Consider the following 27,888-nt stretch of genomic DNA (forward strand, 5'->3'; position numbering starts at 1 on the left):
TTTAATTCCAACCAAATATATATGGCCTGCACATACTTATTGCTATTAACAATTCATAGCCATTCCATTAATTCCATTCTAGGCCATAAAATAATATTTGCATTTATTTGTGTTTTTACATTCTAACACGTTCAAGCAAATATGTAGTATATACATATATTTTACTGCTACCAATAATTGCAAAACATTCACATTAATTTAATTATAGAACATAAAATTTCAATCCTTTAATCATGTTTAATGATCATTTTTTCGAGAAAAAAAAATAGGCAAGTGGGATTGTAAATAGCAGAAAGGGGTTTGCAAATAGAAATTCGAAAAGGAATCATTCCCTACACCCAACGTACATAGCAACAGCACTTTTCACAAAACTGAAATTAGCACGTACATGGCAGCAGCACTTTTCACAAAACTGAAATTAGCACGTACCTACGTGCAGCTTTTGAAAAAGGATAATATTTGCATTTTCCAAAACGTAATTGGAATTAAAAATTTCTATAAAGTGGTACGTAATTGCCCAATTTTATTATTATTATAATATATAATTTTCATCTCTAATTCCAATAAAAGACATGAATTGGAAGTCCAGCAAAGATCACTCTGGCTTTCTTTCTCAAAAACAGAATTTCCAAAAATTATACCGCTTTCATGGCTTTCCTTCTCATGAAATTTTATATATCTAGAATTTCATACTTTGCAGCGAAAAATATAATTAACACGAAAGACACGTTATCAAAACATGTAATTGAAAATACATGTAACATAAATTAAAAATCCTTAAATTTCATAATTAGGGTTTATGCATAATTGGGAGAAATTAAATCATTCTTGGAGAATCATAAATTTCATAACACATGCTCTGATACCACATGTAAAAATTCTTGAGGGTTTCCTAGATTATCAATTATAGAAAACCAACAGGATCTTGAAATTTATGGTTCTCACAAAACAATCAATAAAGAATAATAGATAATTATGTGTACCTTTCTCCATAGGAATCTTCTCTCTGTTGCACTTTGATTTCCTTGAAAATGAGAGAAATAGGATTTCACTTCCTTTGGCCTTTCTTTTCTGTCTCTCTCCGTTCGTGATGGCTATGGGTGAGAAAAGAGCACTTTCTGGTCAGGAAGGGGACCTTATTTCACATTAGTGGGTATTAAGCCCCTTTTATAACCACTACTCCCATCAAGTAGCAGTTAACCTAGAAACTTCTCCTATTAACCCCAATTACAATTTAGCCCTTAATTGTTAATTATTTATTTATTAGTCCCTACTAAGTCATATGCCTCTCACATGAGACATTAATTCTAACAACAAGAACATGGAAAACCATAGATTTATAAGCAAGTCTGATTTAGCAAAAGCCAGAAGCAACAGAAAGCGTATTAGACAACAAAAGATACATGTTAATCCTTAGAATAGTGTCCATGCAAGTGTCAATCTAACTTCATCCCATACTGAAGATCATTATAACCAACCAAAGACAACACCACATAGTGTCCATGCAACTGTCAATCGGCTTCAGATGATGCTGAAGATCATTGTAAGCTATCAAAGATACCATTTTTATATCTTTATATTCAACTCATATTAGTTAATTACGTTGATACAATATCCATATATAGTTTGTTGTGAAAAGGTAAGGAATTCGTAGGTTTGATGTAATATTATAGCAATGCATGTCATTTGATTATTCTGTTTGAATCATTATCATGATTTGCTATTTCTGTCATCCTTTTTCTGCTTTGAAGTTAATGTCTCCGGTTCATCAGAGAATGAGAGTTCTGGATCAACAGAAGGTACTATTACAAATCTCCTTCATTGATTTGTTAATTTTACTTCTCATTATAATACCTAACTGCAATTTTTGTAGAATCTCATACTCTTTCTTCAGTTGGATATGCAAATTGTGAATCGTCACATCATGATTCTACAATGGACACAAGAGGTAAATGTCTTATAGAATTTGTTTTGTTTTTAAAAAAACACAACAAAACGAATTTTAAACTATTTTTATGCTAGCTATCAGTTCATGTTCTGATATGAAATTTAGATATTCCTGTAAAAATTAGATTATCCATGGTTACGGTTATGGTATAATATGTAATGTTATAATTTCATAATATTTTGATCTTGGTGACCAGCTTATGCAATGTAGACATTGTAATGCAAAAATGTGGTATAATGAAAGCATATTAAAACGTTCAAAAACCTCAAGCCCATGATTCAGCCTATGTTGTGGAGATGGGAAGGTTGAACTTCCATTGTTACAAAATCCACCTAAATTCCTGCAGCAAATTCTATTTGAGCAAAATACAGGTCATGCAAAAAATTATCAACAGAACATAAGAACTTATAACATGATGTTTGCATTTACTTCTACTGGTATTAAATTTGACAAAACAATTAGTCATTCGAGAGGTCCTCCTACAATCAGAATTCAAGGTCAACTACGTCACAGGATTGGAAGTCTATTACCAATGCCTGGAAAAGAACCTAAATTTGCATAATTGTATATCTATGAAACAGAAAATGAATTTCAAAATAGAATTAACACCATGAGGTAGTTAACAACACAACACCAATATAACATCTCTCATTCACATTGTTTATTTTACATTAACGTTCTCTTAATTATTTATATATTTGAATATCTGGTTTTTCAGCCACTATAATGAAATTGAGGCACATATTGTCTCAAATTTGCAAAAAATGCTAGATGAAAACAATGCTCATGCAAAGAGTTTAAGGATGGCAAGGGATAGATTGACAGGCACTGAAGTGCATACTGTCAGACTCAAATTGATCGCCGGTCGGGAAAAAGATGGTCGTACATATAATGTGCCAAGTGTTCCAGAAATTGTTGCACTTATAGCAGGTGATATTGATGCAAATTCGAACAGAGATATTATTGTTGAAACTCAAAATGATCAATTACAGAGGATACATGAATTACATTGTAGTTATCTAGCTCTACAATATCCTCTATTGTTTCCTTATGGAGAAGATGAATATAGGCCCGGCATTCTACATCGTGATACATTAAGTGGGAAAAAAAGAAAAAAGAATCGTCTTACAATGAGAGAGTGGTTTGCTTATAGACTGCAATGCAGACCCAATGAAGGTCAAACTTTGTTGCATTCTAGAAAATTATTCCAACAATTTGTTGCTGAAGGATACACAATGATTGAATCAGAAAAACTTTCCTATGTTAGAAACAACCAAAAGAAACTCAGAGTTGACAAGTTCTGTAGCTTGCAGCAGTCATCAGATGCTGGAAATACATAAGGTTTAAGCCAAGGTAAGAGGATCATCTTACCTTCAACCTTTGTTGGCAGCCCACGTTACATGGATCAACTTTATTTTGATGGCATAGCTATATGCAGTCATGTAGGCTTCCCAAATCTTTTTATTACTTTCCTAAATTGGCCTGAAATTCATAGGTTGCTGACACCTTTGAATTTGACAGCAATAGATAGGCCAACAATAATCTCCTGAATTTTCAAGCTTAAATATGAGCAGATGTTATCAGACCTTACAAAGAATCACTTACTAGGGAAAGTCGTTGCATGTAAGTTGATGCTAATTCCTTTTTTTGCTACTAACAAATAACCTACTTATTGTAAATTATGTTTTCTTTAATACCTCTGTATTAATGCTATTTGGTTACAATTACAGACATGTACACAGTGGAATTCCAAAAATGAGGACTTCCTCATGTACATTTATTGTTATTTTTACACGCCAACAACAAATATCCATCTCAATATCCATCTCCAAACGATATTGATCATATTATATCAGTAGAGATACCTTCACAAGAAGATGATCCAGAACTCTATAAATTAGTGCAAAATCACATGGTTCATGGTCCATGTGGAATTTTGAGGCCTGCATCTCCACGCATGAAGGAAGGTAAATGCAGTCGATTTTATCCAAAAAAATTTCAGCTCACAACTCTTATAGATGGAGATGGTTATCCTGTGGATCGTAGAAGAAACACTGGTCAGACAATAACCAAGAATGAGATTATAATTGATAATAGATGTATTGTACCCTACAATCCAAAATTGCTGAAAAAATACCAAGCACATATAAATATTGAATGGTGTAACCAAAACACTTCTATCAAATATTTATTCAAGTACATCAATAAAGGATATGATAAAGTTACGGCTGTCATGGTTCATGATGACACTAGAACAGTTCCCCATGCAAACACTCTGAATGATGAAATCAAGGAATATCTGGATTGCATGTATGAGCCAAGTTTAATATGTAAATCATCTTATAATTGTATTTAAAATATATTTATTCTGATTACAGATACATTTCTCCATGTGAATCTACTTGGAGGATCTTTGGTTTTCCAATACATGGTAGAAAACCTTCTATAGAGAGGCTACAGTTTCATCTTCCAAGACAACATAGCGTTCTCTACCAAGACCATGATGATATTGATGATCTCCTCTCTAACCCAAGCATTTCTAAATCAAAATTTATAGCTTGGATGAATGCAAACCAAGCTTTTGTTGAAGGTCAAAGCCTGACTTATTCTGAATTTGTTACAAAGTTCGTGTATAACCAAAAACAAAGATGCTGGCAACTTAGAAAAAAGGGTTATACTATTGGCAAGCTTCAATGGGTTCCCCCAACTACAGGAGAATTATTTTATTTGAGGATGATGTTGACTGTCTCTAGAGGACCAATCTCATTTGAAGATATCAGAATAGTTGCTGGTGTTGAATATCCTACATATAGAGAAGCACGTTTTGCTATGGGATTTTTTACAGGATGATAGAGAATTCATTGTCGTAATCAACGAAGCAAAAGACTGGGGCTCAGCACCTTATCTAAGGAATCTTTTTTGCATTATTACTTTTGACAGGTACCATGAACAAACTTGAACAAGTGTGGGAAAAAACTTGGCATTGGTTAAGTGATGATATTCTATATAGTCATCGCAAATCAACAAGCACTCCGGGTTGGCTTACATATAGCTTGACACAGAAAAGTTTTATCATAAACATTATCTAACTTCCTTTTCAAATGTCTTAGGATTACATATTGATGACTGCAACCTAATGAATCAGGTATTGCTTGAAGTTGAACGGCTGTTACAAGTCAATCAAAGATCACTTAAAGACTATCCTTGCATGCCATATCCTGAGAATGCAAATTTACTAACACATGCAGACAATGGCCTTATTTTGTTTGAGCTGAATTTCAACAATGAATAACTTAGATCATAAATCTTTAACCTTTTTTTCTCAGATGACAGGTTTATTTATTGTACTAACTTGCCTTGCTTATTTCCCTCCCTTGTGTTTGGCTCTGGAATTTCAAGTTGTTATTAAAACCAAAACAATTTTTATGCCTACAGACCAACAAGCACAAATTTATAACCGAATTATTCAGGTTGTCAATCAAAATAAAGGTGGGATGTTTTTCTTATATGGATATGGAGGAACAGGAAAAACATTTATTTGGAAAACACTTGCAGCCTCATTGAGAGCTGACAATAAAATAGTTGTTATGGTTGCTTCTAGCGGCATAGCTTCTTTGTTATTGCCTGGAGGAAGAACAACACATTCAAAATTAAAAATTCCTGTTTCGATATTTGAAGACTCGACATGCAATATTCATCAAAGAACACAATTGGCTGAATTATTGAATGAAGCAAGTCTTATCGTATGGGATGAAGCCCCCATGGCTCACAAATTCTGTTTTGAAGCACTTGATCAAAGTCTAAGAGATGTTATTAAGGCAAAATCAAGTTCTGATAAAATCTTTGGTGGTAAAGTTATGGTATTTGGTGGAGATTTCCGGCAGATTCTGCCAGTCATTCCTAAGGGTAGTCGGTCTGACATTGTTAATGCAACTATAAATTCATCTTATCTATGGAATCATTGTCATGTTTTGACACTATTGAAAAACATGCGTTTAGAAGGCAATATAGATGCAACAGACAGAGAAGAAACTTCAGCTTTTGCACAGTGGATCCTTGATATTGGTGATGGGATTGTTGGGCAGCAAAATGATAGTCATGGTTCAATTGAAATTCCAAAAGATCTGTTAATCACAGAATATGATGACCCACTCTATGCAATTTTTAATTCTACATTTCCAAATTTATCTCACCATCGTAACAATATTGAATACTTTCAATCTACAACGATATTAGCTTCCACAAATGAAACCGTACAACAAGTTAATGATTATATACTATCATTGATCCTAGGTGATTATAACATACCTCATCTAATTCTGATTATATATCAATTTGGACTGTATGTCATTCTTATGAAAGATTCTGCAGGATTAGTTATCAAATCTATTCAATATTTTCTCTCCATAATGATCTTCTAATTTTTCACTCTTTTTATTCTTTAACTGATATGATAACCTGAAAAAAATCACAGGTGAACAAATGGAATATCTAAGCGTTGATTATGTGGACAAATCAGAAACACTAGAGAGTTCTCATTTTCGATCCCTCACAACAGAATTTCTTAATTCATTAACAACATCCGGCCTATCGAATCATAGCATCAAAATCAAAATTGGATCACCCATCATGTTGTTAAGAAACTTAGACCAAAGTCAAGGACTATGTAATGGCACTAGATTAATTATTACAAGGTTAGCTAAACATGTGATTGCAGCTGATATCATTTCTGGCAAAAATATTGGTCAGAATGTTTATATTCCAAGAATGTCTATGTCTCCTTCACAATCCCCATGGCCTTTTAAGCTTTTGAGAAGACAGTTCCCAATAATGCTTTCTTATGCAGTGACAATTAACAAGTCCCAAGGTCAATCACTATCCTTAGTGGGGCTTTATTTACCTAAACCTGTCTTCTCACTTGGAAAATTATATGTGGCATTGTCAAGGGTAAAATCAAAAAAAGGCCTTAAAGTTTTAATACATGACAAAGACAAAAAACAATCAAATTCCACAACCAATGTTGTCTTCAAAGAGGTCTTTGCAAATCTTAAAAGGTTAATCCAGTTTATATATATTCTCAATTATTATTTTGTATGCTATGATATTCGATAGTTGTTTATTCATACTCTAACATGCAGTTAGATACAAAATGATAACAGGCAGTTTTCAACACATCAATTCAAGTACTCATTATGTCTTAACCAGGTGCACCATATCATATATACTGTTTTTTTGTCATGTCTTTCTGCATAGACCATCACAATCCAATAAACAAATAACTGCAAATATTGTTGCCTTATGGTTGGTTGTCCTACATATAATAGGTCCATTTTTGGTGCAACCTTACAAAATAATCCAGGAAAAAAAGAGCTCAAGCCAGAAATTCAAGATGTCGGCATAAACATATCCGTTATTGATGTACTTGAATAAATATTTGATACAAGTGTTTTGGTTACACCATTCAATATTTAAATGTGCTTGGTATTTTTTCAGCAATTTTGAATTATAGGGTACAATATATATGTTATCAATTATAATCCCTTTCTTGGTTATTGTCCCATCAACATTTCTTGACTTCTCATATTTCCTTTCTTCATACATGGAGATGCAAGCCTCAAAATTCCACATGAACCATCAACCACATGATTTTGCACTAATAATAATATCTGTCTTTGAATTTCCATGAATATCATCTGCAATAACTGCACCAACTTCTCAAACCATTGTCATCCTACAACTCTTTGCATGAACATTAATAGACGATGGAAATGTCTAAGGCAAATGCATTTTTGTGATATTTCATTGGATAACTGGTACTGTCTAACAATCCAGTAATAATCTATATTTATATGTATGTGTAACACAGAAAGCTAGCATTCAATATTGACAATGATCCAGACCGAGTTTAATCATTTGATAATTGCTACTATCTAGCAAATACATAAATAATTTAAAGGGCATTAATGTAAAAAAAAAACAATTGCAATTGAATCACATTAAAAGTCCCATTTTTTTACCACATTCAGTGGGCACCAGAATATCCCAAATATGTCTGTTTCAAATATAATGGAGTTGTATACCAAATCCAAGTCAGACTCCATAAGGGAAAAGTTTTCTTTGCTGATGGACTGAAACAGTTTAGAAAAGAATTAGCCATTTATGAATCTACCATGATTCATTTCTTTGCCATCAACCACATCTCAGTATTCGACCTTCATTTCAGTCCACCACTGGAACAGCAGACCTTCGGAAGACTGTGGATGATGTCCAAGCAACATATTTGTACACTTGACATAACGCAATCAATGATTGACGCACCGTACCCTTTGGTAATGATGACAATATGTTTATTATGACTTATATAAATACAAACTTAAATATAATTATTATTTATCCTCTTTTGCAGAATCTTCCAAGCTATGTAACTAGACATCTAAATGACTGTGATCAACACATGACAATCCTTAGAAGATTAGGGCCTCCGTTACAATGGAATGTTATTGTTCTTGATATTGATATTGGCAAAAAATATGTTGTGCAACCTTGGTATAAATTCCTTGAAGAATGCAATTTTTTCATGGTGATGAAATCTCATTCTACTACAGGCAGCATGAACAAAATTAGAAAATTATTATTAAGAGTCAAAAGGATTGGGACAACAGTGACAGTGATCGTGACTAAATTGAGTTTACGTTGTTTATTTTGTTTACTAACATTACCTCGGTCAACGAGTAATGTAGCTTTTTCTTTTAATGCAAACAATCTAATTATTATTAATGTTACATATATTTTTATTTTCATACTATTTTTCATTTTAATACTGTATTATATAATAAATAAATATTCATATAAAATAAATTACAAGTGACTCATGCGTACGAACGGATCAAGGGGTCTAGCTCAATTTTTTTTTAAAAACCAATCAATATTTTTAGAAGCCCCTCTAAATCACAAGAAGTGCCTAAACAGGGCAAACAAATTACAAAAAGCCAATATCACCACCAAATTTTGATACAAAACAAGTCATAACATAGAACATACCCCACCTAATGACCATACTCTAAAAACCAAATCCTACACTTTGTTGATGAAGGAGCCCGATAACACTGCAATTTTGCATTTGAAGCTATCTTTAATCGAGCATTAGGGGTGAATTGTTGTAAATTTTTTTGGTGTCTTCAATCCTTACATATCAAAATAAAAAATAGAAACCCATCTCAATTAAGAAAAATAGAAAAACAAATCAATATTTCATAATTATTTTTACAAGAATGACATTAAATTAAGAGTTTAATGTTTATACACAACAATGTAAAATAAGTTTACATTGTCATACACTTAAAAATTATTATTTAAATTACTTTCACATAATTATTTTAAGTTAATAAATTTATTATGCATACAAGGTGAGTTGTGATTAAATGAATGTATAAAAAAAATTACATGGTTACTGCATAATTTTTTTTCTGTTAAATTAAATGGATCAAAATTTAAATATAAACCTATAATTTAAAAATCAATAAATCACCAATAGGGTCTCTAAACCGTATAGCCTTGTTCTGCCAAAAAAGAAAAATGTACAGCCTTGTTATATTAATTCCTACAAGTTAAAAAAGAATCTGAAAATACAATCTGTCATCATAACTTAAATGATAATATTGATGTATGTTTAAAGACTAAAGTGATAACAAGTAATTAAGTTTAAAAATTTATTTAACATCTTGGATTATTATTTTGAATCTTCTTAATTTCAAGTACTAATATGGTAATGTTTTACACTTTCAGATACCAACATAATGTTTTATTCATTTTAAATTCATAACAATTCTATTAAATTACATGAAATTTAATTAAAAAAATCAGTAAATAAGTGTAATAATATATTCTTAGACTGTATTTTCTTTTAATCTAACACCACTTTTTTTTTATTTGCCAGAATTGAGGAAGTTAGACCAGCTATGGACCAAGTCAACAAAGCACTAATTATTTTTGTTTTTGTGAAACGAAAAAGAAAGGCTATGATGATTGTTGCTGTCCAAGCCAATGGCAATCCATTAGCAATGGGTAGAAACAGTTAAAGTCAGCTTTCCACTATATATATATATATATATATAAGATGGGGTTACAACAAACTCAAGCTTATATAACAAACCCATTAGATTCCCTATAAGAAAGGAGAAGAGTCACAGGAAAAAAGGGGGAAAGATAAGATGCCTTGCCTTTACATCTCCACCAACATTAACTTAGATGGAGTTAACATCGATCCAATCTTTTCTCAAGCAACCACTGCAGTCTCCACAATCATCGGCAAGCCAGAGAAGGTATGCCACACTATTAGCTCTCTTTCTCTCTAATCAGCATTTTTCCAATCACAGCTTATGAGATTTGGTCTCAATTCTCAAGATGTGTGAAAATTCTCTTTTGGGGTATTCTTATTCTTATTCTTTGTTTGGTCAATTGTAAATTTAATGCAAATCGGTTAATGGTTCAACTGTTTAGCTTTATATATACTCCCCCAACTACTCAATCTACTGCAAAAGGAATCTGAATTTTATATGTAAAATTGGACACATCTTTATAAGTTTGACAGATTTTTGCTAACTGTGAATATCCAGAAGTGTGTGCTTTTGATTGCTCTGCAGATGAGAAACTGCCCCCTTTTGCTTTCTGTTGTCTAGTTTGATCAGAGCATCTAGAAACTCAGACAGTAATTATTGATCAATTATTATTGATGGTTACTTTTTACTAACTTACTATTACTAAGTTTCATGCAATTTAGCATAAAATAATCAATTTGATTTCACTATAGCTTATTCATCATTTAAAGAACTTTAGTACTTTCATTGCAATGATAAGAATATTAGGAGAACCACACCAATTAGAGAGTTCAATACTAAATCACATTAGAATTTCATATTTCTAATTTCTAGTGTGGGACTCAACCCTTATCATGTAATTGAATCTTAATATCACCAAACTCCCCAACCTCGGTGAAAAAACTTTGGAGAAAACTACAACACATAAATTTGCTGTTGTAATTGGATAGTCTGAGACCTTATACAAATACCACAATAAAATATTATACTTTCAATGGGGAACTTGAGTCAACGAAAGCTAAGATGATATGACCGTCTTTTAGTTTATTTGTTTTTTTGTCTACAGCGATCACAGGTGTCTTACAACCTCCTGAATCAAAAGATTAATTCCACTCATTTACGTGATTATTGCTAGTCTAAAAATTTTTCATTAGGTAAAAATTAAATACAAATTCTTTCGATAAATAAATTGTTCTCACAGAACAAAATCTTACGCATCAATCAAATGGCTTGTCTTTTAGTTTAATTTATAGTATCAAAACTGATTTAAAATTCGATAAATAGAACTTTGGCTATTATTTTGTTTGACGCAACCTGATAGGATTCGGTGCATAAGGTGAGTCAAACGAACTATTCTGAAAATGAAATAAACAAATGCAATGGGCAATTAAACAAGTTTGTTGAGTAAGGCCGGCAAGTTGGGAGCTTTTCTAGCTTGTAGGGTATAGTGCAGTGTTTTTAGTGCTGTTTGCTATTTTTGAACGCATGTGAAATCAGATCACTAGAATAAAATAATGCCATGGGATATTAAAGACACAATGATGCAATTTATTTATAATTTATTGAACAAAGGGGACAAACCATAATGCAAATGTTGGCATGATTAAGATATGGAAAGTCCAACGAATTGGGTATAAGTACCTAAAAAAGAGCTAAATGCGTTTTTATCTATGAAAATATCATGATTTTTATTTTAGTCTTTGTGTTCAATTTAATAAAATCGTATAATTTCAGTCTTTTATTAAAATTAAAAATATGTCTGATGAAAATTGCATTTTTAAAAAATTAAAGAAATTTGTGATATTTTTTAGAGAACAAATATATTTAAATCATAAATTGGTATTATTTATTTTAAAAAATAATAATTTTATTTTTCATATTTTAAATAAATTGATGAATTTTTCCCTTTTTTATAGAATTTAAGATATTAAGATGAGAGATGAAATTTACTAGTTATCAAAAGTATATATGAAGATGAATATCATTAATTTCAAAATATAAAGACCAAATAGAAAATTAGGTACGATGAATCCTTCTAGATTCTCGTTTCCTATATTATCACGTGTGAAAGAGAAACCAAGGAGGGGTAGTGGAAGAAGTATAGTTGTCTACTTATTGCACTTCAGGAACAGCACAAGCACCTCGATCATCTTTATCTTATTCGATCATGAAGACACGTCGCCAACTATTATCTGTTTGGGAGCCCCACAGTAACCCCACTATATTATTCGTTTGAAACGTTAAGGTGTGAGATCTGATAATTCTTTTCATGTCATAAAAGATGGATGGGATATTTGAGCTAAAGAATAACAGAAACTCCATTTAAAAGAATTGATGATGAGATATGGAAGATTGGAAGATGTCAATAATTAGAAAGATATATGGGCAAATTAAGAAAAAAGAAAAAAAATAAGTATTGAATCTGACAGGGATGGAATATTTAAGGTATAGAAAAAAAAAAAAAAAACTCAACTTAAAAGAATTGACGAGATCATGTGGAAGATGTCAATCACTAGATAGATAGGTAAATTTAGAAAGATAAATAAATAAGTAGAAGTATTGAATCTGATCTTACTTAAATCATGGGCAGGCATTTAGAAAATCACCCTTATACGGAATTTATTTAACTTCCTCAAAATAATTTACAATACTTTATAAGGTTTTTAAATTTGTTTGAGTAAGTTTTTTATCAAATTTATGACATATACAAACTCTCAAGTGATGAGTTATTTAAATATGAACTTATTGAAACTTGAGTTTAATTTATATGTATTATTGGCAAACGAAAATTTATACCAAATTAACAAAAAAATCATAATTAATAAAAAAATGTAACATGATTATTATAAAAGTTAATAAAGTTATAATAATTATCTTACATAATAATATAAAAATTGTTTGATCCAAACACATCTAAACGACTGTTCTGATTTTTGAAAAATTAATACGAAAGGAAAAAAAAAAAAAGGAACCCACTACTTCATGAGTAATTGAACTTACGTATTCATAATCCATTTCCTATAACTTAACTAAATTAACTCTTAGAAACATAATAAGCTCTTTCCGATATATATTTTTATTATTGCAAGTAAAATCTCATGAACCTCAAAGCAACCGACAAAGGGAAGTTATTAAGTCCCAAAATTTAATTTGGATCTTTGTTGCCTTTCATTGTAAATTGAAATAATAGAGTTAGTAATATCAAACTTAAATGTCTTTAATTCTTTGAGCTGAATTGTGACTTAATTAAAGCCTATGTTGTGACTATATATGTGCAGTTTGTGATGGTCATATTGAAGGGGTCTGTGCCAATATCTTTTGAGGGTAATAAAGAACCAGCAGCATATGCTGAGATAGTTTCAATGGGTGGTATAAATTCAGAAGTGAAGAGAAAGCTAATTAATACCCTTGGCACCATATTGCAGTCCAACCTATCTATACCAAGAACAAGATTTTTTCTCAAAGTCTTTGACACAACTGTATTTCGTACAAAATCCAAAATGTAATATACTTGATCTGATTATGGCATCCCACAATATTGTTCCTAGTCAATTGTCGATGAGTTTTAACGTGTGTAATATTGCTACTAATATATGCCCATGTGTTCTTGATTTTGGCACTCAATAAAAAGAATGCCACTTAATATGGTTATGGCAAAAATAAATCCTTTAATTTATTTTCCATTTTTAATTTGGTCTCACAATCTTTATTCCATTTTATGGTATGTTTCGTTCAGAGATAAGAGTAAAGAAAAAGAAAAGAAATTAAAAATAAGAGATTTTTTAGGTTGTTTAATAGAAAAAGAAAAGAAAAAAAAAGGTTAAATGATACACTTTTTATATTAATAAATGATATTTTATTTTCTATAAAAAATGATATTTTGTTCATAATTTCATTATTTAAATATTAAATGGTACAAGAATATAGATGTCCACTCTATTATGTGCTTCATACTTGTTTTTCCTCCCTTTTTTGTTCAATTTGGGTGGATTGTTTTTTTATGAGAGCTTCACCCTTTCTTTTTACATCCTCCCACTTTGTTTACTACACCAAACGAGTGAAATGGTTTTGGAAAACGTGTTTTTTCCATGTCTCATGATTCCTTTCTATATAAATTCACAAAATCAAAGAAAACATTAATTCTCTATGAAAGTTGATTGAGGATTGTAATAACACACTTTTTAATATATTTTTTTAAGATACGCTTTACTATATATAAAATTTATTAAAATTATATAAATAAAAAATTCATTAGGTAATAAGTGAAATCAACAAAAAATTATATATTTTTTTAGTAAATTTCAGTTAATAAAATAAAGTGTGTTCAAAAGACTATATGTTAGAGTATACTTCTTAAGCTGATTTTATTATCATAACTAATGAAATATATTAAGACATGGCATTACACAAGCAATACTATAGGAACAAGAATGGCTAAAAAAGACCAATATTTAGACACATTCAAATCCTCTCCATTAAGTTTTGTGTGCAATCAATATGTAATCAAATCTCAATTATTGATGGGTCAATGAACATGAATTTAAGAATGAGAATGTATGGTTTGTATTTTGGTGTTAGAGAACATGATAAATTTAAAATATCTTTCTAGTGCCGACTCATATTAAAATCATTGTTGAACAATTTTCTTTCTTATACTTATACGAGGTTTCTCGGTGTCGCATCCTATCCTTCTACACTCTTCATCACAAACCTAACTTTCTCTCTCGATCCCTCTTGCCTCCTCCACTCCACAATGAAACTCGTTGCTAACATATATGCAAACACACCCATGACCACCTCACCTTCACCGTGAACCCATACCACCACCTTGAAACTTGTTGCCTCTTGGAAACCACACCACCACCATGACCCTGTAGCTACCACCACCACCTTGCCTCCACCGTCACCCCACTACCTCCATCACAAACCCAAACCACCTTGCCTTCATTGCGACCTCGCCGCCACCACGAACTAAAACCCTACATCTTCGTCCCCTTATTCTCCCTCGAAATACGCTAGATCTCACAGTCGTGACCATAAAAGCATGACAAATCTACCACAATCGATGTTGCTATGATCGTCGTCAAACCTCTGATGTCATGCCACCACTACTTCACCAGCACAACATTGGTAAGTGCATTCTCATCCTTTTCCCATTTCGTTCTCCCTTCTTTTTTATCTCACTGTGTCTCTCTTTGTCATGTCTTTGTCGGTAACTTTGCGACCACATATTGGAGTTGGTGATTTGTGTTGCCTATGCTCAACTCTAATAGTAAATGGTTTCTATTGTTTAAATTGTAGAAGTTTCATGATCTATAATTTTAAATTTTAAAAGACCATGAGCAGAAAGAATAACATCCCTTGGATCATGCATTACTCGTGAATCTCTAAGGGCTTAAAATGTACTTTTGTAACATGCTTTCAAGTAATGGGTTGCCTTTAATCAACAAGGGTTAAAATTACGTCTCCTCTACTCAGTTCACATGATCAACAATTGGAGTAGGGTCTCAATGTTAGCCAACTATAGACGCATTAGGATTTGGTAGACACACAACTCCCTTCTTCTTGTAACACCCCATTTTTCATAAAATAAATTAAAAATGATTTTATTTAAAAATAAATAGAATTTTAGGAAAATAATGAGGTTTTTGTACTTCAATAGATAAGAAGAAATAGTTTTATTTAATAAAATAATGTTTTTAAGGTAAATAAAATAAATATATGTTTTTAGAAAATAAAAAGGAGATTTTATTTATTCATTTGATAGATAATAAAATAAAGTTTCTTTTTATAAAATAAAAAAAATAGACAGAGCAAATAATAGGATGAGACTATCCTAACTATAAATAGAAGCATATTAGGTCAGTTTTACATTTACAATACATCTCTACGCTCTTTATTACTCTCAAATTCGTTTTTCCTATTTCCTTTCCCAAAACCCTCTCTTTTTCCCGCATACACTCAAACTTGTTCCAGTAAAACTACAAACATAGACTAGTTAACCCTTGGATCGCCGTGCAATATGAACACCAGGTTTTAAAATCATATCTTCACATCCCCACCGTTGGGATTTACGTAATAATGTTTATGGTTAGTTTTACATATTAGGTCAGTTTTACATATGAGAGTATCCTAGCTATAAATAGAGACATATTAGGTCAGTTTTACATTTACAATACATCTCTACACTCTTTATTACTCTCAAATTTTTTTTCCTATTTCCTTTCCCAAAACCCTCTCTTTTTCCCCCATACACTCAAACCTATTCCAGTAAAACTACAAACACAGACTCGTTAACCCTTGGATCGTCGTGCAATATGAACACCAGGTTTTAAAATCATATCTTCACATCCCCACCATTGGGATTTACGTAATGATGTCTATGGCGAGAGAAATGTCTCTTTCATGGAGTTCTCTTTTTCTCGCATATACCCAAACTTGTCTCAGTAAAAGTATCATCCTAGACTCTTTAATCGTTGAATCATCATCAAATTTGAGCACCTGGTTCTTATATCATTTTCTCACATCCCCACCGTTGAGATTCACGAAGTAATATCTTTGGTCAAAGAAATGTCCCTCTTACGGAGACAATGAAGAGGCTCCAATCCCTTTTCATTCTCTCTAATGCTTAGAAATCCTAGCAGAGCAACCAGAGGAAAAGCTTGATGAAACTTAGGGAACCTCTAGAGACGCCGCTATCGCTGCTAAACTACACACGTGAGTCCGCTTAAAGGTAAGGGATGACTTTATCGCAATTGGGGTTAAAATGAACATGTGTAGGGCTTCTTAGAGAATCAAATTGGGATTTATTTTTTGATGTTTATTGAATTTTAATTCTACCTTTATGATTATAATTAGGAGATTATTATGCTTCACAGGCCAATTGATGTCCTGATGCGAATATATTGATAAAATTATGTGCTTTTGGTGTTTTCATATTTTTTACCTATGATTTTGATTCATTTGATTTTGATATGATTATGTGAAATTTTTTGAGGGGTTTAATCATATGAACATAACATATTAATATTATTACTGGGTGACATGTATATGATGCATGAGGCGTGATAATGTGTTGTCTTGAGATTATGAGAGTGTGATGAATTGTGTGTAAGTGACAAGTTGAATATGTGTTAAATTATGAGATCGCACATGTATTGAGATGTTGTGTGCATTGAGGTGTGAACTATGAATCGCACAATCGCATGACTGTAAGACCCTCTAAGGGCGACGAATTAATGTGCAACGAGTATTGTGATGGGATCCATTGTGGGTACCCAACGAGTTTGATCACTTTGGCGCGCGACGAGTTAAAATTAATTTGAGAACAATTGAGGAGTCGTGTATTTTGTATAGTTCATATATAGAGTCTATGTTCTAAAATATTTTATGGGTTTGACCTGAATCAGGAGGGAGAGACCCTGACGGACTCTTCGAAGTCTAGGCCTTAGGGAAAAATACACCTGGTTTGAATGTTCCTTTAAGTCTATGCCGATCCCACATGGTTAGAGCATTCTCATAAAATAGCATGACCCTGATTGGTCTCCCAATGATTTTACCTAGTGAAAGTGACCTGACTTACTAGTGTGTGATCTGTCTTGTCATGTACTCCTAGGCGCCCGGCGAGGTTTTCACTGACATGATATCACATTGCATATAAGATTGAGTCTTAGTATATTTGTCGCATAACGCTTGTATATTGATCGATATTGATTGGTTGAGTGATATTGTGTTTTGATCCTTGAGTATGTGAATGATGTAAAAATGTGTGAGACGTGTAGTGTTGAGATGTGATGTCACGTGATAAGTGTTGAAATGACGTGAGTTGTGTTTAAGTAAGTTGTATTTCATTTATACGATATATATATCTATGTTGCTTCGTTTGTCTCTATTAGTTAGGAATGTGATAACTTACTCCATGTGTGTTTTTTGTGTTTGGATCCTGTGATGATCTCAAACTTTGTGTTCATGGGAGCAGATAATTAGGTGGATGGCTATGGAGAACCTCCTGCTAGAGGACACTGGAACATAATGCTCTGATAGGATGTGACATTGGGACATAGATTTTTGTATTATTTGCATAATGTTCTGAACATGTTACTTTATGTTATTCTGTTGCCTAACTTGTTTCCTTTTGTAAAAAAATTGGATGGCCTTGTTTTGGGTCAGAGATGTTTTCATACCCTTGTTTGATAAGTTTTTAATTTGGTGATTAACACAAACGTAAACCTTTTACCCACGTGAACTCCTTTATGTTTATTGAATAAAATCATTTTAATTAATTTCACATTTTCATGTTAGGTCAATCTCTCTCTATCATATATATAAATGTTTTAACCGAGATCCCAACTCATCAAATCATATTTGATTGAGTATGCAGATAATTAATTAAATCATATGTAATATGTAATCAATTATCTTTTACGTATTGCATCTCATTTAATCATAACTCATTTATTTGTTTGTTAATTAATTAAATCACATTTAATTTATTCAACTGCTCCAACTTATTACTCTATGTGTGTGATCCTATAGGCTTCCACTAGTCTGACAATAATATTATCTTTATAACATTATAGATAGTGATTAAAATCTAGCAGTGCTTCATTGTCACCCAGCCTATGAGATAATTGTTGGTTTAGCTAGTCAACAAGTGTACCGAGTCGTACAAGTAATATAAAACGGTAAGACCAAGTATTGTATCCTCAAGGAATTTGTTTCACTCAGACATTGTACATCCAATATGCAAACATTTGTATGGAATAAAAGCAAGTAAATATTAAGTTGAGTCCTATACTAAAGTCTATTTGAATATAAAATAAATATCTAGAATTTTGGAAGTAAAAAGCATTGGGTTATTCTAATGAATTTCTCTTGATGTTAATGTGTATTTTTCTCTATTTAACGTTATCCTAGTATTCTTATGCTGAGAAACTACTCAAACCAAGATCCCTCTAGTGAATAAGCCTAACTCTCTTTAAACTTCGTCCTTGATCCCTCAACAAACTTAGTCTAAAAGAATTGCATTAAGTCTACAACATAATATGAACTAGATCACTATACTCCATTCCTAGACATACAGATTTCTAGCTTGCTCTACCAAGTTCTAAGGCTTTAAAGCATTTTCCAATGCTAAAAATCCTAACTATACATACAAATGGGTGATCAAGCCATAAGTATGTAAAATAAGCATAGTTAGAAGCAATGAACCCATAAAAATAACATTAAATAGATAGTGAAAGAGTGTTACATCAAGGTTTCAGCAGAACTCCCCAACCAAGAAGCTTAGCCTTCCATTACAAGTAATGCAATCTCTCAATACAAGGAAGGAATAGTTTTGAGTGAAAGAAAATGGTAAAAGATAGTTGAGGATGTCTCCTGCAACCTCTAAACCCTAGACTTCACTCCTTCTAACCTGAGCTCTCTCAGTTGCCTTCCTTCTGTCTTCTCAACTTCCTCTTTGCGCTCTTTCCAACTCTTCCTTTTATTTTCACCAACTTCATTGTTTTAAAGGCTCTTGGACCTTTCAGCTTCTGAAGGCTCGCTTAGCGAGACTAACTCGCTAAACAAGAGTAAGTGAATTTTGGCTTAGCGAGACTGGGCGCGCTAAGCGCGAGAAGAGACAATGACCTCGCTGGGTGGGCGGGCTGCACGCTAGGCGAGCACATCTCTAAATGATCCTCTTCTAGGGTTTCCCAACCCGCTAAGCAAGTTGTATGCCTTGCTTAGCAGAAGCCACTCGCTGAGCGGATCTGGCTCACTGAGCGAGTCATCAGCTACTTGAACCTTCTCTTCTTTGGCCTGAAACTGAGTTGGATTCAACATTAATTCATAGAATGGGAGTATCTACTCACAAAATCACACTAAACAGAAAAATATGTACAATTCCTACAAAAGAACCATAATTTGGAGGTAAAGTGCTATTTCCACACAAATATTCAACATAAAACTAACTCCTGAATAGCGACTAACAATAATCGGTTATTCGATTTCAACCTTATCACTACCATTTCCACAGTGTAGCCTTAATCCCTTTATTGAAATGTTTTGATTCAACACGAGACATAAGAGTGTCATCTTCATTATGTTTCATCATTTATTTCTCGATACCCAAGTAGACATCTAAATACAAATTGATTCAATATCTTATGTCACTTCATTTGTGTGTGACCACACATATTGTACGTCTCACTCTATCGAGAGGCTTTTGAACATAACTCTTGTTATGAGGGAGGGACGAATCCTATTTACATCACTTACATCCCTTAACATGATTCATTACAGGCCCAATTACTACATTTATAATCACCTTATTACATATGATGTTTGATAACAATAAAGCCTACAACTTCTACATGTAGGAGTTATACTGACTTCAAGTATAACAATTACTATCATATAATGGTTGTCATGAGAAGCGCTTATGGCACTTACATAACTATTATGGAGTCTTCTCATAGTGGGTCAATCTAGTATAAATATTACTCCTAATATTTACACTTGTATATGTCATCTTAATATCTCATATCTATTACCTGTGAGATGTGGTCATCTTGTTGCTCACACAATAGTTTCAATGTATTATTGTTGTTTTGGTTGACAATAATGCTTGATTTCATACACTTTAAGAATCATGTTCTATTATTCAATGAATCTCACATCATCGAACACTCAGCCTATTCTAAGGACATTAATATATAATACAACAAATAATAAATAATTGAAATGCCTCATGTTATGTAAAATATATAAATTAAAGGCATGATACAAATGTAGCATAAAAAGGATTGGTCACTAGGGTTCACTCCAACAAAAAATTTGTGTGATTCGATCTATTTAAATGTTTGTTATTGTCTAACTTCTATCTATTTTAAAACATACTTGATTTTTTTAATATGTGGTTTGCTTGAGATATTGATTTTTAAATTAAAAACCTTCATTGTTTAATATTTGTTTGGTTGGTTTCAATTTAGTAATGATATATTACTTCCATGCTTGGCTTTGCAATTACTCTGTAAATTTTATGGTTGTCATGTACAATGTGATTTAGGTATGTTTTTCATGTGATTTGGTGCTTAAAAGTGCCTATTTTTGTATAATGCCTAAATATTGTGCTTTTTTTTTTATCTTGTGTGATATTAAAAAATGTGGTGTTAAGGGATTTTTTTGGGTCCTGCTTATAGGGATTGTAATTAAAAAAAGATAATGATATATTGCTTCCAAGCTTGACTTTGTGATTGCTTTGTAAATTTTATGTTGGTCATGCACAATGTGATTTAGGTGTGCTTTTCGTGTGATTTGGTGCTTAATTAAAAGTGTCTTTCTTTTTTAATGCCTAAACACTGTGCTTATTTTTTATCTTATGTGAGCAAAAAATGTGGTGTTAGGGATTATTTTTTTTGGGTACTGCCTGTGGGAAATATTGTAATTAAAAAAAGGAGAATGAATTTATCATGTATAAGGTGGAATAAGCAGGGTGCTAAACAATACGCAATCGAAAAAAATTACTAAGGAGAAATGACAGTTTTTCCTTGGTATTATTTTTCTTCATATCGTTTATGACATGCTTATTTTTACCTTATCTGTGATGAACTCATTCAAAAAACTAGATCAAGCTTCAGAGGTCGAGAAAGAGCTATCGTGATAGTTAAACAACATTGTGATTTGAGGAAAACCCTAAATGGGACATAACACCAAAAAAGTCAATTGTAGCTCTATAAGAGTCCAAAAACAAAATTTTGGTTTTTCATGTTTTACTTGTTCTTTGTGTATCATTTTGACATCACAAGTTGATTTTGATGTATGTGTTAAAGGGGATGTGAAGGGATTCATATGATTGGTAATTCATTAAGTGATAAATATGATATTGGTGACAAGTGGGATAGATGTTTGCACTTTGACCAAGCACTAGCTTCTTCCATATCTTTAATTGTCATTAACACCATTTCGTGTAACCTAATGAGTTATTACCTTTGATTCCATTCTTTTTGTCTTTGACACTTACACCAAGGCCAACTTGTGTTGGCTAAATTGCACACCGTGACCATGTTAAGAATGACAGACCAAAAATTTGATTTTGAAACTTTTAGAGCTAAAACTGATTTTTTAAAGTGCTAAATGTCATTTAAGGCTTTCCTCGCATTACAATATTGTTTTCATCTATCCTTATAGATCTTTCTTGGTTTCCAAAGCTTGATCTAGATTTTGGAATAAGCTCATCATAGATAAGATGAAAATAAGTATGCCATAAACAATATGTAGCAAAAAATTATTGAGGAGAAACTTAGTCATTTATCCTTAATAAACTTTTTGTTGCATATTATTTAGCGTTATCCTTATTTATACATTGTACATGATAAATTCATTTCTTTTTTAGTAACATGATCCATCTTCAAAAGACAGCCTACGAAGAACCATGCTAATAGATGAAACCCTCTGACGCCATTTACTTTGCTACCATTTGATTTCAACCTTAGCATTGGCAAGTATGTTGTTTCTCTATCTACTTCTTATGAATATATTTGATTGTGGCAATTGCTAACTACAAAACTTTATTTCAAATTTAAAAAAAAAATTGATTTCAAGACATTCCCTCCACGACAAATTTTTGCTCCTAATTCAAATAGTCTGATCTTCGAGAATTTTCCTACAAATAGAAAGATTTATCCTCCTAGAACTAACATTTGTAGAAGTAGAGAAGCAGAGAAGTTGCATCTGCTGACATGCCTTTCTCCACTTCTTTCACTACTAGAAAGAATGGTTTTAACATCGCTACGTTAACATCGGTTTTTGATAAAATCAATGTTAACAAAAATGTGGTGGAATAATCATAAATAATGTTAGTTTGTTGACATCAGTTTTTGGAAAAAACCGATGTTAATGTGGAGATTGTTATCATCAGTTTTTAAAAAACTGATGTTGTGCTTTGATGTTAATGTTGATTTTCATAAAAATTGACGTTGTGTTTGTCCTATTTAGAATCTATTTTACCACTTCTCACGCTCACTCTCACTCTCTCAGTCCGTGTTGCTTCACTTTTGCTCAAATCCTTACTCTCACTCTCTCTGTTTACGACCTCAAATCCTCACTCTCATTCTCACTGTCACTCTCCATGGCAGCCGTTCAACTGTTGCAGCTAGGTCACGACCTCAAATCCTTAACTCCGCGACAGCGACAAGGGCACGAAAGGTTAGTCAAGTCTTTCTCTACTTTCTTCTCCTTCTCGCGCTGCCATTTGAAATCCCTGACCCAAATCGTTTCCTTTCTCCTCATCCTTCGTTGATACTTGTTTTGCTTTCCACATTGTTATTTATATTGATGAAGGAACCAATCTTGGTGAAAATGTGCAAGATATATGCCATGGTTAGTTTTGTGAAATTAAGTTTCTTACAAAGTGTTTCAAAAAATGTCTACCTTCAAGTTGTTGTTCGAAGGTTGTTCTCTGGCTAGATTGCCTTCCTTCGACCCTGAGTTGATTTGGGAGGTTTTGGTCATTTAATTAGTTAATAATGTATTCTTTTCTTAGGTTACTACTTATCAGTGTTACTTCTAGCGAGTGCTCATGTCATGTATATATGAAAAATATATATTATTAGTGTGATCTTGTTTTATTTATCGGAATGGGAAGAGGTCCTTTAGCGTATGCCTATGGTTTCAGCCTTGGTTTTTTGCTCAAGCCTTGCTTCAGGGATTTTCCTATTGCACTTGTTGTCAATTGTGAAAGAGTTCTCCCTCTATTATTAATTTTTCCTATTCACAACACTTCTTGTGTATGCAACTGCAATTTCATTTTGATAAGAGGGGTTTGGTGCCTTGGTTTTATATCTTGGGAGGGAAAGGTTATCTTGAATTGTATTTGGGATATGATACTCCTTGTACCTAACTAAATAAAATCTGTTTTTGCTAATAAAATAAATAAATTTATTAATTCTATTTGGGATATATGCCATGGTCACTTGTTTTGTTTTTTCTTTTCTTCAAGTTGTCCTTTTTCTAATTTGTATCCATGTTCGTCTTTATCCACATTGGTTTTCTATTTTCCTCTACCATGTTATATTTATAGTCATATTTGTGTTGTCTAACTATGTAAACGCTTTTGGCTATAAACTAATTAACATGTGTTTTAATGGTCATAATTTATAGACAATTTCGTTTTGTTGTTTGCATCGTGATCACGACATTCATTGTTGGAGATTGTTAGTGACCATCATCATAGGTACAAATGTCTTTCATACTCTTTTTAGGCTTTTATTTGTTATGAATGCATTTATAACTTGTATTATGTGATTAATGACTATTGCATTATATACAAGTTATGTTCATTGTGAGTGAACCTTAGTTTCCCGTTCGAGATTCAATACAATGATTCTTCTAGGCAGTTCGATTAATCATTGTATTGAATCTTTAACTGTTCATTTGGACAGTTTGGGAAAGGTCATTTTTTTATAGTAGATTCATATGTATAGGTTAAGTCTCTTTTCTTAAATTTGATGAGATTTCAATATAATGCATTTCACATTGTTCTCTGAGTGCATACTTGATTATGGTGGAATTCATGTTACCACTTTCATGGCGTGTACTTGGAGATCAATGTGAAATATTGCTGAAATTTTATCAAATTTAAGAAAAGAGACTTAACCTTTACGTATGAATCAACTATAAAAAAATGTCTTCTTGAATGGGATATGGTCACACCTTTAATGAAAAAGTAAGATTTTCATGCATGGAATAATTTTGTGAGTATCACAGAGTTATTAATTAGATGGATCAAAGTTCGATGAATGCAAGTCTCATGAGCCTAACGTATGAGGAAGGCGTTGAATAGTTCTTGGAATTTGCCTCCAAAAGAAGTTGGTCGAAGGAGGATGGAAAATATTTCTATCCTTGTATAAACTGTTTGAATGGGAGACGACAAGTACTAGACGAAATATGGGAACATGTTCTGTGTGATGGGATTAAGAAGAATTATACAACATGGATATGACATGGTGAATTGACAGACATGCAGAGGGGTCCCAAATTGAACCGCTTGATGTAGAAATGGGAGATCAATTAGAAGATATGATTTGTGATCTTGGACAAGAGTCTTTTCAACAAGCACATATCCCTATGTATAATACATTGGAAAGTGATTTAAACAAGCCTTTGTATCCAAGGTGCAAGTAGTCTTTGACGTTATTGTCAGCGGTGTTAAGTTTGGTTAATGTCAAGGCCAGATATGAGTGGAGTGACAAAAGCTTCACTTCACTATTTCCGGTAATGCAAGATATGCTTCTAGAGGAAAACATATTGCCAAAAAGTTACTATTAGGCAAAGAAGATATTGTGTCTGATGGGTATAGAGTGTTAGAAAATTCATGCACGCCCTAATTATTGCATACTATATAGACATGAGTTTGAAGAAATGGATAAATGCCTCAGGTGTGGGGTATCACGATACAAAGTGAAGGATGATGACGAGTGTAACAATGACAAAAGCATAAAGAAAGGTCCTTCATCGAAGGTGTTATGGTATCTTCTAATCATTCCAAGGTTTAAATGTCTATTTGATAATGGAGATGGCAGTAAAGACCCTACATGGCATGTAGATGGGAGAAACTATGATGGAATGCTCCGCCATCTGGTTGATTCCTCCCAATGGAAGAAGATTGATCATTTGAATCTAGATTTTGACAAAGAGGCAAGAAATCTTAGGCTTGGACTTGCCACTAATGAAATGAATCACTATGGCAGTTTAAGCACTCAACACAGTTCGTGGCCTGTTTTACTAGTAATTTACGACATGCCTCCTTGGTTGTGCATAAAGCGAAAATACATGATGTTGTCTATGATGATATCGGGCCAAAGATAGCCAGGAAATGACATCGATGTTTATCTCAGTCCCTTGATCGAAGACTTGACAAAGTTGTGGGACGAGGGGGTTGTAGTGTTTGAAGGGTATCAAAATGAGATATTCAAGTTGCATGCAACGCTATTTATACCATTAATGACTTTTCAGCATACGGGAATTTGAGTGGATACAGTGTTAAGAGTCAGTGCATGCCCTATCCGTGAAGAAGACATAAGTTATGTACAATTGAAACATGGAAGAAAAATAGTATACACTTAACATCAACGTCTTCTAAAACCTTATCACCCTTACTAGCAATTGAAAAAACTTTTAATGGAAGTCAAGAGCATGAAAGTGCACCAATACCATTAACTAGTCAACAGGTTCTTAAGCGGGTTGAGGACATCAATACTATATTTGGAAAGACCCAAAAGAAGCTGACAGGTAAAACTTGCCTATGGAAAAAGAGGTCAATATTGTTTGATCTTCCATACTGGTTTAATTTAGACGTTAGACATTATATCGATGTTATGCATGCAGAGAAAGATGTGTGTGATAGTGTCATTGACACGCTTCTTAAAATTCAAGGCAAGACAAATGATGGTTTGAATACTCGTTAAGATCTAGCTGAGATAGGTATACGTCACCAGTTAAACCTAAGGTCTAACGGTAAGCAAATATACTTGCCTTCAGCATGTCATACTTTTTCAAGAAAGGAGAAGACAAGTTTGTGTTAGTGTCTGTGTCGTGTCAAAGTGCCACAGGGATACTCTTCAAATATTAAAAGTCTTGTGCAATTGAAAAATCTGAAATTAGTTGGCTTAAAGTATCATGATTACCACGTCTTGATGCAATAACTATTAGTTGTGGCGATTCAAGACATTTTGCTTAACAAAGTGAGGCATGTCGCCTATGCTTTTTCATCAATGCCATTTGTAGCAAATTCATTGACCCTGTAAAGTTAGATGACTTGGAAAATGAGGTTGTTATTATCTTGTGTCAGTTGGAGATGTATTTTCGTTCTTCATATTTCGACATCATGATTCACTTAATTGTTCATTTGGTAAGGGAAATTAAATTGTGTGGTCCCATTTATTTACGGTGGATGTACCCGGTTGAGTGATACATGAAGATCTTAAAAGGATATATAAAGAATCTATGTCATCCTGAAGCATCCATTGTTGAAAGGTACATTGCAAAAGAAGCTATTGAATTTTGTTCAGAGTAGATTGAAAAGGTAAAACCAGTTGGGCTTCCCGAGTCTCGGCATGACGAGAGAGTGAGAAGTAAGGGTTCATGAGGGTTGCATGTTATAACTCCAAGTCTAGATGAATTGCAAGAAGCTCATTTGCATATACTGAATAACAGTAATGAAGTTATGCCATACATAGTTCGTCACGAAGCCTTAGTCAAGAAAAATAACCCAAAAATGATCGAGAATAAGGTGTTGAAAGAACATAACAAGACTTTCCTAAATTGGTTTAAAGATACAATCTTTGGTGATGATAATCCTTTTGAAACGTTAAGAAAGTTAGCAGATGAGCCTAAAAGAAATGTTAGAACTTGGCAGGGATACGATATTAAGAAGTATTCATTCTACACTGAATCATAAGACGACAAGAGTACAATGGAAAACAGTGGGGTTAGTCTTACGGTTGAATCCCAACATTTTGCTATTGTACATGATAACTATCTCCATCTGACGTTCGTGCCTTACTTTGGAGTCATTGAAGAAATCTTGGAGCTTAATTATGTTAAATTAATTGTGTGTGTTTTCAAGTGTAAGTGGGTTGATAGTAATATCGGTGTGTGAATCGATGATTTAGGATTTACTTTGGCAATTCTGAAGAAACTAACTTATCAAAATGAGCCTTTCATCGTGGCAGAACAAGCTAAACATGTGTTTTATGTTCAAGATCCTTGTGTTGAAAGGTGGTCAGTGGTTCTACACGGAAAAAACATTGGTCTTAATCTTGAAGATGATGATTCAACCCTTGATACTTTTCTTACTCCTTT

General features: G+C 32.8%; 1 protein-coding gene across 1 annotated transcript; it reads left to right on the forward strand.

Moving 5' to 3' along the window:
- Positions 1–10,064: 10,064 nt before the first annotated feature.
- LOC114416568 (macrophage migration inhibitory factor homolog) lies at positions 10,065–13,720 on the forward strand. The gene is made up of 2 exons (XM_028381478.1): positions 10,065–10,269; positions 13,323–13,720. Exons 1-2 carry the CDS (start codon positions 10,159–10,161, stop codon positions 13,548–13,550), a joined length of 339 nt encoding a protein of 112 aa, XP_028237279.1. The 5' UTR covers positions 10,065–10,158; the 3' UTR covers positions 13,551–13,720.
- The last annotated feature ends 14,168 nt before the right edge of the window (positions 13,721–27,888 follow it).

This window comes from Glycine soja, chromosome 1, assembly GCF_004193775.1.
Source record: "Glycine soja cultivar W05 chromosome 1, ASM419377v2, whole genome shotgun sequence".
NCBI classification, from domain to species: domain Eukaryota; kingdom Viridiplantae; phylum Streptophyta; class Magnoliopsida; order Fabales; family Fabaceae; genus Glycine; species Glycine soja.

Coding starts and splice junctions, on each gene's coding strand:
- LOC114416568 (XM_028381478.1), top strand. CDS start 10,159: ATGCCTTGCCTTTACATCTCCACCAACATTAACTTAGATGGAGTTAAC. Junction 10,270..13,322: donor TCATCGGCAAGCCAGAGAAG/GTATGCCACACT, acceptor ATATATGTGCAG/TTTGTGATGGTCATATTGAA.